At 46.9% G+C, this 14,560-nt stretch overlaps 1 protein-coding gene across 1 annotated transcript in view; it reads right to left on the minus strand.

The window, feature by feature from the left end:
• Window positions 1–229: 229 nt before the first annotated feature.
• DGAT2 (diacylglycerol O-acyltransferase 2) overlaps window positions 230–14,560 on the minus strand; it is a 35,882-nt gene continuing 21,551 nt past the window's right edge. The window contains exons 6-9 of the mRNA XM_065414113.1: window positions 6,140–6,344; window positions 2,840–3,014; window positions 1,623–1,825; window positions 230–384 (exon numbers count right to left, since the gene is read on the minus strand). Of these exons, the coding sequence (XP_065270185.1) occupies window positions 230–384; window positions 1,623–1,825; window positions 2,840–3,014; window positions 6,140–6,344 (738 nt within the window). The remainder of the gene's footprint in view (window positions 385–1,622; window positions 1,826–2,839; window positions 3,015–6,139; window positions 6,345–14,560) is intronic.

Consider the following 14,560-nt stretch of genomic DNA (forward strand, 5'->3'; position numbering starts at 1 on the left):
TTCTTGATAGCGATAGCAATTTGTAATGGGATGTATCTGAAGCAAGATTTTTTTTTATTTTTAAAAAGGTCTAACATTTGAATAGTTTAACAACTTTTTTTCCTTTAAAAACAGACACCCATCCACACATGCTTTCAGCTTTATAGAACAAAACACAATGTGGACTTTTGGAGACACCATCTCCAACTCTGATTTTGAGCAGGTCACCACCAGGTCAAACGTAGTTCTCTCAGTTGATGTCCAATACCTCAGTCTCTGGCAGGCCAAACTTAGTCTTGTACTTGTCAAAGAGTCTAATCAGAGAGCTCACATACATGCAGTGATAAAAGTCTATCTCCCTCTGGCTCGGATGGTCAACTTTAGGAACGGTGATAGGCTCCCCAACTGAAATGAAAAACAAAATCCAGAACATTAGACAGTTTCTCTCCCAACAGAGGGTCTGAGGTTTCTGCATTGTCTAGACGCCCATCTATGCTAGAGTTTTGCAATGGTGTAGCTACACTTGTGCAGCCCTGCCCTGCAATGGTGTAAGACAGGGCTTGCACCAGAACAATTTAACATACTAAGGGGGTTATCCAAAGCCCATTGCAATTATTGGAAAGATTCCCACTGCCTTCAGCGAGCTCTGCGTCAGAGTGCAAGTCACACCGGCACAATCCCTGGTTTCCAGTGGTGCAGAGCATGTCTTTAGTAGCCAATTACAGTGGTTGTAGCAGAATCAAAGTTACACCAGTGCAAATTTTGCTGCCAATGCCCCAGAGGGTGTAGCAACTTCTGCTGTTACAGACCAGCAGTAACTTACTACCCCTTCCAGAGTAAGGAGGAGGAATTGTATCTTAGCAGGATTTCTCAGGAATACAATGCCTCCTGGTGCAACGCCGGGGGTAGTGCAGCTTATGCATTACCCTGGGCTGAAAGGTAAATTCTAGCTCACTGAACTGTTCCTGGGTGATCCATGCCAAATATATTGATTTTCTGCACTCTGCTGAGTTGGCTATTGGTTCATGTGCGGTTCTTATCTGGGTCACAAAGGGAGATGCCGCTTTACAATACTGTAAATAAGATATTCACATAGGATCCACGTGGAGAGAAGGGGGGCAGAGTAAGGAAACAATGATAACAATGTCTGCACAGCTTAGGCAATTGCCGTAGGATGGATTTTTCATTCACTGTGGATCCTTTAAGACGACTTCAAGAGTCTCAGTTTCTGGTAGGTCCAAATAACTGCTGTAATGTTTAACACTGATGAATTAGAGACCAGACATACCTGCTGCAGTAAGAGAACCCCTGCATAGAACTGGGCTGTTTCTCCCTTCTGAAAAGCTTGGTGCTTTGGGAGGTGAGAACAAAGAGGGGGCTCAGTGTCAGAACACTCAGGCTGGAGTGGGATCCAGACACAGATCTGGATTCCAGAGAGCAACCCAGTGTAACAACTTCTGCTAAACCAACATGGTAACTGCAAGGAAGGATAAAAGGCTAAGTTCACCCTGCTTGAATCTGAGCCTTTGGATCCAGGGAGTCTAGTTATCCTAACCTCAGCACAGTCTAAACCAGCCTTTTCTCCAGCCCAATAGAACAGTGCGGTGCAGAAAGTCATGTACATGTTCAAATCCAGTGCCTACCAACAGTGGTGATGGGCTTGGAATAAGGTACCAATCCCCAGGTGTTGGAAGAGAAAAGGCCACGGCCATGGAATATGCACGGAGCAAAACCAATGTGTTTCTGAAACTTCTTCTGGACCCATCTTCCCCAGGAGCCCTCCTCAAAGATCACCTGCTTGTAAACCTCGTTCTCGCCAAACGAATACACCGGGACCAAATCCGCTCTACAAAGAAAGAAACAAGACGCGAATCAAAACCTTCCAGAGGCTGGAAATCAGCTTCTAGGCTCAATGCCAGCAGACATGCCTGAGCAAAGAAGAGCACCAGGGGAGGCTCCAGTGGATTTTCTGCATGCTGTATTCACTGCAACTTTGCCTGCAACATCCAAAACAAGCCTTCACTATTGCTAGGAGTTACTATGGTTTGCAAGATGCAATATGCTCCAGTGGGTGCCCCGGTCAGTTGTACAAATCATCAGAAGACAGAGTCTAAACTAGAGAGGGAGGATGGGATTGTGATTAAGGCACCAGAGAGACTCAGGAGATCCGGGTTCGATTCCTTGGGCCAATCGTTTAATCTGTTTCTCCTCCGTAAGGAAGGTTTTCCCCCATTTTTCTCCCACGCTTTGTCTTGTCTCTTCAAATTGCAAGAGCTACGGGGCTGGGACTGCCCATGTAGATGTACAGAGCATGGCATGCCTAGCACAATGATCTCAGCTAGGGCCACTAGGCGTTCCCATAATACAACCCCCAAATCAGAAAAAAAGGTGAGCTATCCACCAATGACTTCACAACCAGAGCTGCATGGGCAGGGCTGAAGCAAGCACCTGAACTGCCAGTTTCATATAGGTGCGCACACAAAAAAGTTAATCTGGTTCCTATTTCAGGGGTGGGCAGAACAATACCGTGGAAGTGGAACAAAGTAAAGGACAATACAGGCTTTGGAACAGCAGAGTCTTACTGCTAGGGTTACCATACGTCTGGATTTTCCCAGACATGTCCGGCTTTTTGGTCCTCAAATCCCCGTCTGGGAGGAAATTCCAAAAAGCCGGGCATGTCCGGGGAAAATAGGGAGGGGTCGTGGGGCTCGCCCAGGGGCCGGGGCCGCTCGCCCAGGGGCTGCTGGGACCAGGGTTGGGGGTGCTGAGGGTGAGTGTAATGGGGGGGCTGTTATAAATCTACTCCCATAGATGTGCTGGAAATTGAAGTGTTATGGATTAGAGCGGATTTCTCCTTTACCCGTGTCGTAGAGCCAGCTTCACAAATCCCTTCCGATTTTTCAGAGTCACCGAGTTCTTCCCTGGTGTGCAGTTCAGGGACTCTGCAGCTCCTCCCACCACAATGACAATTGCATTTCCACTGCCGTTCTTGGACAGGATGTAATCTATGCTGTCGCGGTTCACAGGACAGATACCTGAGCATTCCAGGAGAGAAAAATCTGGCTAGGAATTACTGAAGACTTGCCGTTTGCAGTGCAGAAGATGAGTGGGCAAGGAGGGACGCATTTGGTTTTGAAAACACAAAGCGCTGCATAATCCCCAACTTTTAAAGAGTATCTCCCCCCCATCCTCCAGGGTGAGAGATGGCACTTATTCAATTCCAGCTGTTATAGACCAGCTGGATGGTCCTAAATAGGCCAACCATCCTCCTAACTTAGAAAGGAAATCCCCACAGACCAAAACGAACTCCAAAGATTTTTAAAGCCACATGGGTATGCTGAGCTCAGCACTGCAACACCCAAGTGATTTAGAAACAATCTCATTGTCAAAAGGGATTTAAGCACTTAGATGTTTAAGTTAAAAATATATATAGATTATACCTATCTCAAGGAACTGGAAGGGACCCTGAAAGGTCATTGAGTCCAGCCCCTTGCCTTCACTAGCAGAACCAAGTACTGATTTTGCCCCAGATCAGTAAGTGGCCCCCTCAAGGATTGAACTCACAACCCTGGGTTTAGCAGGCCAATGCTCAAACCACTGAGCTATCGCTTCCCCCCAAAGTTCCATTGATACTGGATGGTATTTAGGCTCCTAAGTGTCTAACTCCCTTTTGAAAATATTTTCACTCCTAAATCAGTTAGGTACTGCAGCACAGAGCACAGCAATGCCCAAATACCTTTAAAAAGCCGGGCCTAAAACCGATAGATGCAGCACTAGTCTTACATCAGTACAAGGCCCCTAATCCCACCAGCCTTTTGCTATTACAGGACATCATTGCTCTGGCGCGTGGGCACTGAACTTTACCCTTTCAGTTGGCAGTATTGGTCACTGGTGTAGTGCCGGAACAGCTAGCACATAAGAGCTCACTTCTGCACTCAGATGAATGCCCATTTGTCCAAGAGCCATAGGGCTGTCTAATTTAAGGGAGAAATCCTGCCCCCAAATTTTGTAGCACTCAGTAGTTTTACACTTATTGAAGGGAGAAAATTTGAGTGCTCAGTCAATTTAGCAGGATTTTCTAAATATTTTAATGGCTGTGTAATGGTTTTTGCTGGGGGATCGAGTGTGAAACCATGAAGAGAGACAGGAAATAGTGGGGAGAAATCTCATTTCCCTGGAAAGATGCTTTCGTGTTGCATTCTGGGGTGGAAAGCAAGAAATGGACAGTGCACCTTCACACTGGGATCTCTCTTTATTCCAGTGTCGATTAGCCAAAGAACTAGTGCATTTTTCTAACACAGCACTTCAAAGTGGAGAGTGCTAGAAGTTAAAGCAAGCTAGACACTTTCTGTTCTGCTCTCAAACTAGAAAGTATGTATGGTGAAAAGGTATTCTGGTGGTGCCTTCATTACTGCAGGATAATTCTCTCAAGAACCCAGTACTGGCAAAGATGAGGGTACAGTCTGCAGGAGAGTAGGTGAATACCATCCATTATACAGCCCGACAGGGGGGCATAATGCTTTACGGAATTAGCGCCAGGCTTGGCTCCAAGGAGTTTAAAATTCCAATCAGAAGTAGAAAAGGGGGATTTATTTTCCAGCTTTATTAAATATCACTTAATTGACAATGCCAAATATATGCAAAATAAATGCAGTATCTTCTCAGATTCCTGAAATACAGGGATTTTATGGTAAGGTTATTCTGAGTCTAGAAAAAAAGTGTCCTTGTTCCTAAATCAAGTTTCAGATACACTAAAACACAGTACACAGTCAAATGACTCCTATTTTCCTGAAATCAGTGACAGCTTTCTCACTAGAACCTACAACATACATGATTTAAAGACTGGAATGAATGAGATGCATTAGTGCAACATAGGAAGATCAATTTCACTGCTTAATACCCCCAGCCCCATCTAAACGGAGAGACAGCTTGCTTTTCCCTTCTAAAGGACTTTATGGAACAACTACAAGCTGAAACAATACCATTACCTAGTCTATCTGTGGTAGGTAGCTAACTAGCCCATATGACATGCAGGTTAGCAAGAGACCATCCCTCCTTGGTAGCAAGCCATGGTGTGACTCTACTCCACGGTGCCTGCCATGGTCTGTTTGCATGCACTCTACTGGTGTGTGTGTGTGGGGGGGGGGGGCAGTGCTTGGAGCTAGCCCTCTGGGAAAAAAAAAAAAAGACAAGATAAAAAGCACATGAGCAGACTATTAATGCGAATCACCACACTGCATGTGGACAGTCCTGGTAGGCTAGATTCAGATCTCCAGCTTGCCACAAACTAAATGTTCAAGTGTAACCTCACCACAGGCTACTGCCACACAGAGCACGTCTAAGTCTCCTTCTTAAGACCAAGTCTACACTACACACTTATTTCAGTAGAAGTACATTGCTCAGGTGTGTGGTTTTCACACCTCTGAGCAACGTAATTATACTGACTGTAGCCCCCACCCAAGACAGCGCTATGTTGGCAGGTGAGTTTCTCCAGCCAACGTAGCTACAGCCTCTCGCAGAGGTGGAGTGACTACTAAGCCGATGGGAGAGCGCTCTTCATCAAAGCGCTACAGGAGCGCAGCGGCACCAACGTTGCTTTTGTAGTATAGACCTACCCTAACATTCCTTTCCTGGCCATCGGAGTTAATAGTCCAAGTTTCCCCCTTAAAGGCAAACTACCAATTTTCTATAGCCTTTTTGGTAATTACTGTAAATGTAATAGGATTAAGAAGCAAAGTTAACCACAGTACTAAAATAATCAAGCACTAAAGAGAACACTTACGTTTGCTAGACATAAATTTGGCCTGTTTTTTCTCACCACCTCCAAATGCCCAATAGATCTTAGGAGATGGAAGAGGCTTATTGTATCCTTTAGCCCACATCCACTGGTGCCACTGCTAGATTGCTCACCTGCAGTGTTTCTTAGAACTATGGCAAGATATGGGCTTCAGCGCGCCTTTGTCTTTCTACTAATATAAACCAGTCTCAGCCGCTCCTGCAGGCGAGACGAGAACAAGCTGAGGAAAAAGATTCTGCAAATCAACTGATTTCAGCTTCAAGCTTTGGATGCTGCAATAGAGACTGGGGGGGAGAAAGACAGAATCTGGAGAGTGGCTAGGTGGGGAGAGGGAGAGGAAGGAGTGGGATCTTTCGTTCTTACCGCCAGACATTAAGTAGTCCCTCAAAATAGGCATTCTAAAGTTCCCAGCTAGCGTAGCAAGGTACGGTCTGATCCCAGGAAACTTCTGGCCAACACCAGTGGCTTCTGTGCTGAAGTTGCAGAACGCACCCAAGCCCATGATTCCATGCGGGTGGTAGCCAAAAATGTAATTCCTGTTGGTCAGCAGATTGTGGGTTTTAACCAGCTGAGAAAGAGAAAGGAACGTAAAGTTAACAATTGTTTAAAACACCAGGGAAATTGCATGCAGAAATTCTCTTGCACGAGACAACATAAGGCCAAGAGAAAAGGAGGTTTTGAAAAATAAGTTTGACACTAAATTTTGAAATCCGCAAAGCGTCAGTGCCCAATTCACCAATGCTGATCTTCTGATCCCAGCCCAGAAATTTACCTCCCATCACCAACCACCAAGGAAATACAGGACATGCCATCTTGAATTCACTTGGGATGGTGGAAATGAATGAGAGATTCAACAAGAAAATCCTTTTGGCACCCTACAGTTAAGAGGTAAATATTGTATGAATGTGTGTTCCCTATCATGGGACTACACGCTCACTTTGCCACGTTTAAGGGAGTGATTGGGTTTCAGCAAAAACCCATTTCCCTTCAATGCCCCTCCTGCCTAGGGTGACCAGATAGAAAGTGTAAAAAATCAGGACAGGGGGTGGGGAGTAATAGGTGCCTATATAAGAAAAAGCCCCCCAAAATCGGGACTGTCCCTATAAAAATCAGGACATCTGGTCACCCTACTCCTGCCATCCCTCATGTCCTGAAATCCTATTCTTTGCAGTCCTGGAAGCAGAGGCTGTACTTGGTGCCACAAAGCCCTTTAGACTGAACTATTGCACAGGAACTAGGGAAAACCATTTCCTGTATTCGTTACCTGTAGCTGCTAGCAAAATTAAATTTGCTAAGTACCCGAATGCAGGCTCTGACTCCCTGAAACCCCCATCTGCTGCTTTGCACTTCTAGAGCAGTTTACATTTAGTCACCTCCCGAAATAAGCAGCCTCAACATAGTTTGCGCTTGATTGGCAGCAGATAGTTTCTGTAACATTTTTCTTCCCATGTTAGTGAGATCTTGCCCCCAACTCTAAAATGCTAAAAGTGGGTGCACAAGGCCTTCATAACCAGTGGCTGGTACTGTTCAGTTCCTGGAGGACCTGTACAGGAATCCAAGTGACAAGCCTTTTTGATTCAAGGTTGTGTGAGTTTTCTGGCCATTTGAAAATAGGGAGAAGAAAGACTGGTACAGAATCAATCCCTCCTGGACAAATTCAAATTTCATCCACGCATCTTAGTTCTCAGCCACACATAGGGTTACCATCTGCCCGGGTTTCCCCGGACATGTCCGGCTTTTTCAGCTTTTAATAAAGTAGAAATGTCCGGGATTTCCCCCTTCCCCTCATGCAGAGTGCGGCGCAGCTAATTGGATGGCTGGGCCTGATTGAAAGCCGCTCGCAGCCACTGGGGCCTCTAGCAGCCAGAGTCCCTCCCCCTCCCCCGCAGAGCAGTGCCAGTGTTTGGCTGCACGTGGAGCTCGCAACTCTCCCTCGGCCTGGTAGGGGGGGCAGGCAAGGGACAGGGAACGGGGTTAGATTGGTTGGTGGTTCTGGGGGGGCTGTCAGGAGAAGGGGGTGTAGAGAGCGGTTGGGGCAGTCAGGGGACAGGGAGCAGGGAGACTTAGATAGGGGGTGGGGTCCTGGGGGCAGTTAGGGTGGGGGGGTCCTCAGGAGAAGGCAGTCAGGGGACAGGTAGGGGGATTCTGAGGGGGGCAGGAAGTGGGAGGGGGCAGGGCTAGGGCGGCACCCCATGTCCTCTTTTTTGATTGTTGAAATATGGTAACCCTAGCCACACATAGCAAACAAAGTGCAGAGAAAAATCCACGGCCTGCCTGAAGCCGTGCTAGGTGCAAATTGGTTTCACTTAATTAACCTGCTACCATTTAGCACACAAAAACACCCCCATGAAAAGCCATCTGACTGGGAAAGGAAATCAAGTAATTGTCACGCAGTTCAGTGACCCTGTAAATCATAGCATAGAATGGCTTTGCATCTGTGAGTGACCTTCTCTGCCATTAAAGCCTGGATACTTTATACAAGCTATCAACTGGTCTTTCACAAGGCAGAACAGGGATCACTGACTAGAATTCCTTGGTGGATGTGGGAGCAGAGAGACTGGCTTTGTTTCAGATGGTGCATTCAGAATAAGACTGTACAGATTCTGCCAGGTTCCAAAAAGGCAGAAACTTTAACTGCTCTGTTGTAGTATATAGTATAACACACCACAGTCTAAATTTTGGCCTCAGATATCTACATGCATCTTGCATTAAAGTCAGTTTAATGGGTTAACTTCGGTGGGAGCTGCACTCATGTTTGGGTACTGTGGTAGTACCCAGGAGCCCCAGTCACGAGCCAGGATACCATTGTGCTAGGTGCTGGACAAACACATAACAAAGACAGTCCCTGCTCCAAAGAGCTTACAAATCTCTCATGTCCAAAGGCAGAATATGACCCTTGGTATGCATATATAATAAGTTGTATTTGAAAGAGCAGAGAAACTTTCCAAAAAACTGATAATGTTGCACCATCATAGCTGATTTACACCAAGAAGTTTATTGGTGATATGACAACATGGCTCGACTAAACGACAAAGCAACAAAATGCATCTCTGTGGGCCTAATGTGTTGTGATAAATCTAATGCCCTGGCGTTTGTATGCACATGCAATAGGCTGTATTTGAAAGAATGCAGAAACTTTCCAAATATCTGGTGAAAGTAGGTTTGCACCATCACAACACATTTTACGCAAAGAGATTTCTAGGCAATAGAAGTCAAGTCATGTTGTCCTGAATTGCGAAGATTCCAGATCACCAAAAAGTACCTAGCAATTGATCAAGCGTCCAGGAGTTTGAATCAAACAGAGGATGGTACTCTCAAAAACAAATCTACCACACAGTAACATTTGTTCTGAAAAAAAGCACACGAATGATACTTCAGCAGGTTAAATGTATGGATCATCATCATCTTCCCCAGGTACTTACTCTCTTTGTAACTGTTACAAAGTTATAAATTCTGTGGGACTAATATCCCAGGAGCATTATAAAGATGCTCAGATTTATTACATTATGGTAGCAGCCACAGTTCTTGAGCAGGAGGGGACCCTGTTTTGCTAAGTGCCATCCCCATGCCAAGATTCAAACTTATTGCTTTATAAATTAGGGCAATTTTTTTTCAGGGTTTCCCCCCTTTTTAATCTCATGAAAAGAAAAGCCGGCAAGAGGACACAAAGCAACTCTGTTTTCCTTCTCTGGAAGAAGGAGAAACCCCAAAGGTCTGATTTTGAGCCCCCAGAACGACAATCTCTAGATGAGCTTTCTGAAGAGCTCAATTATTTATGGTTTGTACTGCAGTAATACTCAAGATCCTCAATCACAGACCAGGATCCCATTGTGCCTGGCGCTGTACAAACCTAGAACAACAAGACAACCACTGCCCTAAAGAGCTGCTTATATTATAGCACTCACAATCTGAGAATCAGGCACCATGTGGTTTTAAAGCTAAACTGTTTCATGTCTCATCAGCAGAGAAAGGGAGTTAAATGCAAAAAGATTGCATCCATTACTGAACAAACTGCTGTGCAGCATTAATTGGCACTGTAGTGCATTGTTCTGCCAACTTGCTTTGTTCCAGTACCCACACATAGCAGGAAGGACATTCCACATCTTTATGGCTTTGGGATGCAAGAAAGAGTCATGGGGCCAGACCAAGAAATGGAAACTGCTTTTCAGGAGTAGCAGGGATAACTAAATGGAGGGGAATGGGTGGAGAGAGACTGAACATTCAGTTATGGATAAAATAGCAGTACCCGATTTCTCCTGCCCTAGTACTGGGGGAGACAGGTAGCAAGTAGTGACTAGTAGGCCTGGGCAAGGAAGGTGGCCACAGTACACCTGCAGTTTGGTTTAACCAGCCTCAGGGTCTATAAGTTACATGTAGTACATTTAGAGCCTTAGGGCTGGTCCACACTAAGCCCCCAGTTCGAACTAAGATAAGCAACTTCAGCTACGTGAATAACGTAGCTGAAGTCGAAGTATCTTAGTTTGAACTTAAAGGTACTTACCGCGGGTCCACACGCGGCAGGCAGGCTCCCCCGTCGACTCCGCCTACTCCTCTCGGAGCAGGATTACCGGCGTCGACGGCGAGCACTTCCGGGATCGATTTATCGCATCTAGACAAGACGCGATAAATCGATCCCAGAAGATAGACTGCTTGCCGTTGAACCAGCGGGTAAGTATAGACGTACCCTTTGACACTTTGCAGTTAAAAGGGTGAAGGAGCTTTAACACACTGACTTAGGTGAAGCCGATTGTCCCTTTGCTGTCAGACTAGCGGTACAAACACCTAAGCACAGCTTTCCCACTGCTGGAGTAGTCTAGAGATAGAGGAGCACAGGGAAGCAGGACTCAGATTCCATTGCCAGCTCTGCAACTAACTTTCTGTATGTCTTGGGGCAAGTTATTTGATCTCAGTTTCCTCAGCGGTGAAGGGATGGGGCCATACCTCTCTCAGGAGTAAGGCTGCTCTGGGTTACAGCTCAGACCTAATTAAAGATGCTGCAAGGTCTGGGTTACCTTTCTGCATTCTAATAATGCATATGCAGAGCCTGCCCCTTCTATATGCCTCAGTGACCACAGTGAGAGGGGGAAGAGAGCCAGCTCATCCCAGCAGCTGTACTTTGTCACCCTGAATCCCACGCGCTTGTGTTTATCCCGAGAGGTCACTTTAGGAGGGAGTTCACACCCTTCGGGGCTCTGAAAGCTGCACTCTACAGTGGTGTCTGTTTGCCATTGGACTCTAATCTGTCAGGGCTTCCACCGGACAGGAGGCCCTTTTGCAACCCTGCCAGCCTTCTGGAAGCTGAAGCAGCAATGAGGAGTGTTTGGTTACACCCCCTCCACCCCTTTCTCCGAGCACTGTGAATGGACTACAGAAACCCCACGGGTATGTCTACACTGCTGTCACGAGGTGGGATTGCCTCATGTGTGGACAGGCCTGAGCTAGCTTGGATCGAGCTAGCTTGCTAAAAATAGCAGCAGAGCTGTGGTGGGACGGGCTAGCCACTGGAGTACAGTCCCACCAGTACTCTGGGTGCATACTTGGAGAGCTAGCGCATGCCGCTGCGTCTACAGTGCTAGCGATACCCAAGCTCGCTCGATCCAAGTAGTAGGTCCAAGCCAGTAGGCCTATGCATTCTGCAGTCACACCTCCAGACAGCAGCGTAGACAGCCGCCCAGAGACAAGCGCAAGCCATGTGTGGCTTTTATGCGCAGCAGATGGACAGGCGTTCCCCACAACCCCTCCAGCCTGGTGGACGTCTGGCACATGAGACAACCTTGTCAGAGAGTGTCAGAAAACTACATCCTCCCCTTCTCTCCTCAATTTAACACAGCCCACTGCCCTTCCTTTGCACAGCATCCCAGAAGGATGGGGCAGGCCAGCCAGTTATTTCTGTAGTACCTGCTGAGGGGGTAGGTGCCGGGTTAGTGAGTTGTATCACTGAGCAGACCACGGCCACGATGCTCTTAAAAGCTGTACCCCAGAGTGATGTGGCATTTCCAGCAAAGCAAGGAGGCTTCTAGAGAGAAACACTCAGGCGGGGGTGGGGGAGAAAATCCAGGATTATAATAATTAAAAGAACAAGAGCTTTGGAAGCATGATAAATGCTCCTGTGTCAGGGCTTCAGCCAAACCTGTACCTGGCAGAGGCTAGAAAGAAACTTTTCCTGGGCACAAGTTACCCAGGAGGATTTTCTTGCACCTTCCTTTAAAACCGCCATTGGCCACTGTTGGTGGCAGGACTGTGGACTAGATGGACCACTGGTCGGAGCATGGCATTTCCCACAAAATCCTATAGGTGATTAAGCCAGCTGATTAAGAGGGAGAGTAGTCCCTAATTGCCCATTGTTTTGTTTTCCCCTGTACACATACTACTACTTTAGTATGGAGATCCTAAAGCTTCTCTGGTGCCCCCCTTCAACACCTCACTCTCTGCTCCCTGTGAAATCTTCCTCCTCCGCTTATTTTACAGCCCTCACTAGGTGAAAGGTGCCCTAATGCAAAGTTCAGCAGCACAAAATCCCTGCTTCCCCTTGCCTCACGCTGTTCAGCGGTTACCGAGTGATATTTAAAAAGGGTTACCCCCAGACTGAAGCTACGACCTTCGGCACAGTGCCCTGAGGTTGGACTTTCCTCCCCGCAGCTAATAAAGCTGCTGTGAACGTGACTCCTGGGTGCACGGGGAGCTGTTGAGTCTGACACCGCGACAGAGCATGCACAAACAGAAGTGGAAGTAGTCATAGTAACAGGACACAGTCCAAGTAGAGAGCCTGAACAGCCTAGGGTCCAAGGGTTTGAACACCATCCAGACCTAGGGCTCACCTCAAAGCATTGACTGTCCAAATTTATTTGGAGACCAAGGGTACGTCTACCCTTTGAGTGGCGGCAGCAATGGTGTGATGGGCCAGCTGCCTCTAGTATGCACCTAGCATGTCAGCCAGATACAGGCTTGGGCCAGCCAGCCCCTCCCACTCCTCACACCACCATACACTACTGTTAAGCCCACTAGATGGGTCTTACCCCTCAAGCGCGGCTTGAGCTGGAATTTAGACCTCCAGCACCACATGGAGACACACCCCAGGAGTGAAGGAAAGGAATGCAGCTACAAGCCAGGGGGCAGGGGTGACTGAGCACAGGGCTAATTCCTGTTCGTATTTGTTCCTCTTTATGCTGGACCAGCAGGAGGCATTGGGTAAGGAGGAGGGAGGTTAGAACAAGCGAAGAGAGAGTAAGGGGTTGGTGGGGGCAGGGAGAACGATGCAGGCAGTGTGAGGACTGAGGCAGAGGCTGGCGCAAACAGCCGATCAGCAGAGAGTAAAAGCCGTCTGAGAGCTCCCAGTGCCGCACGCTGGCTGCTGACATCACTTGGGTCCAAGGTGTCTGGAGCAAGCGATACCAGCTGGGCATCTCCCTGCCTCACTGGTGCCAGGAATACCCCTCGTATCCCCAGAGGCTGGAGTTTGTCCTGTCTTGCTTCCTCCATAGCCCAATCCCCTGACCCAGGGTGGGGGTGCTAAGCCCCAAGGTCTGGCTACCATTTTTGCTGAAACACCCATCTATTAAATCTCAGCAGAGGGGCTGGATGTTATTGAAATTAGGGATTCAAGACGATCTGCGATGTCTAGTGCACGATGCAAGAGCCTCTGCTTCAATTTTGCTGCAGCAGACCAGCTTAGAAGGAAGGAAAATACTCTTCTGCATGCCAACTAGGCCAGCCAGATCAAAGGGATTTGGGAGCAAGCTGGAAAAGCTCTTACAAGCCGCATTTGGCATGAATGGTGCAAGGCTGCCTGCCGCCACCTTTGACTCTGCTAGCAAGCTAATTGTCAGGTGCTTATTTGAAATAACAGTATTAAGCAGAGGCTGTTTGCAGCTACACTCTTCGCTCCTGAATGGCTTCAGCAGAACTTTAAGTAGCCAGCATAAAATACACATATTCAGCATTTTAACTGTGCATCTCTTCTGACCAAGCAGGCACTTTGTAAAGCTAAGCACTACAGGGTTCACGTGCACAAACACTAGTTCACATTCACAAGCACTGCAGTGGTTCTCAGCCAGGGGTACATAGAGGTCTTCCAGAAGATACGTCAACTCATCTAGATATTGGCTTCGTTTTACAACAGGCTACACGAAAGCACTAGCAAAATCAATACAAACTAAAATTTCATACAGACCATGACTTTGTTTATACTTCCCTATATAGTAGATCAGGGTTTCAAACCTGAGGGGGGGGGGTGTCACAATATTTTTATAATTATATGGTAAGCAATTTTTCAGTAATAGTGTGCTATGACACTTTTGTATGTGTGTGATTTTGTAAGCAAGTAGTTTAAGTGAGGTGAAACTTGGGGTACACGACAAATCAGACTCCTGAAAGGGGTACAGTAGTCTGGAAAGGTTGAGAGCCGCTGGTTTAGAGAGAGAAACACTAAGTGTTGATGTGCACCAATGCTGATTTCACTCAGGAAAATTCCCCGTAAATGAAGACCTTTACTTTATGACACAAGACAAAGTTATGCAATCATCAGATTGTAATGATCACAACTAGATAAGCAAGCAAGGATTAGCAGAGCACGCTTGGTAAGTGGACTCTAGAATACAACGAGGCAGAGTCTGTTGCTGTCTAGAACCACTAGACTAACAGATACAGGTAACTATTAGTCACAGCACCTGGTCCAGATGGACATTATCAAAGGTCAGGCCTCATATAGACCTTCTCTTGACTGAGACACCCCAGGCTGCAGAACTCCAGAAATTGCCCTGGGACTGCAGTTTACCTACATTGCTA

This window comes from Emys orbicularis, chromosome 1 (assembly GCF_028017835.1).
Source record: "Emys orbicularis isolate rEmyOrb1 chromosome 1, rEmyOrb1.hap1, whole genome shotgun sequence".
In the NCBI taxonomy this organism is placed as follows: Eukaryota; Metazoa; Chordata; order Testudines; family Emydidae; genus Emys; species Emys orbicularis.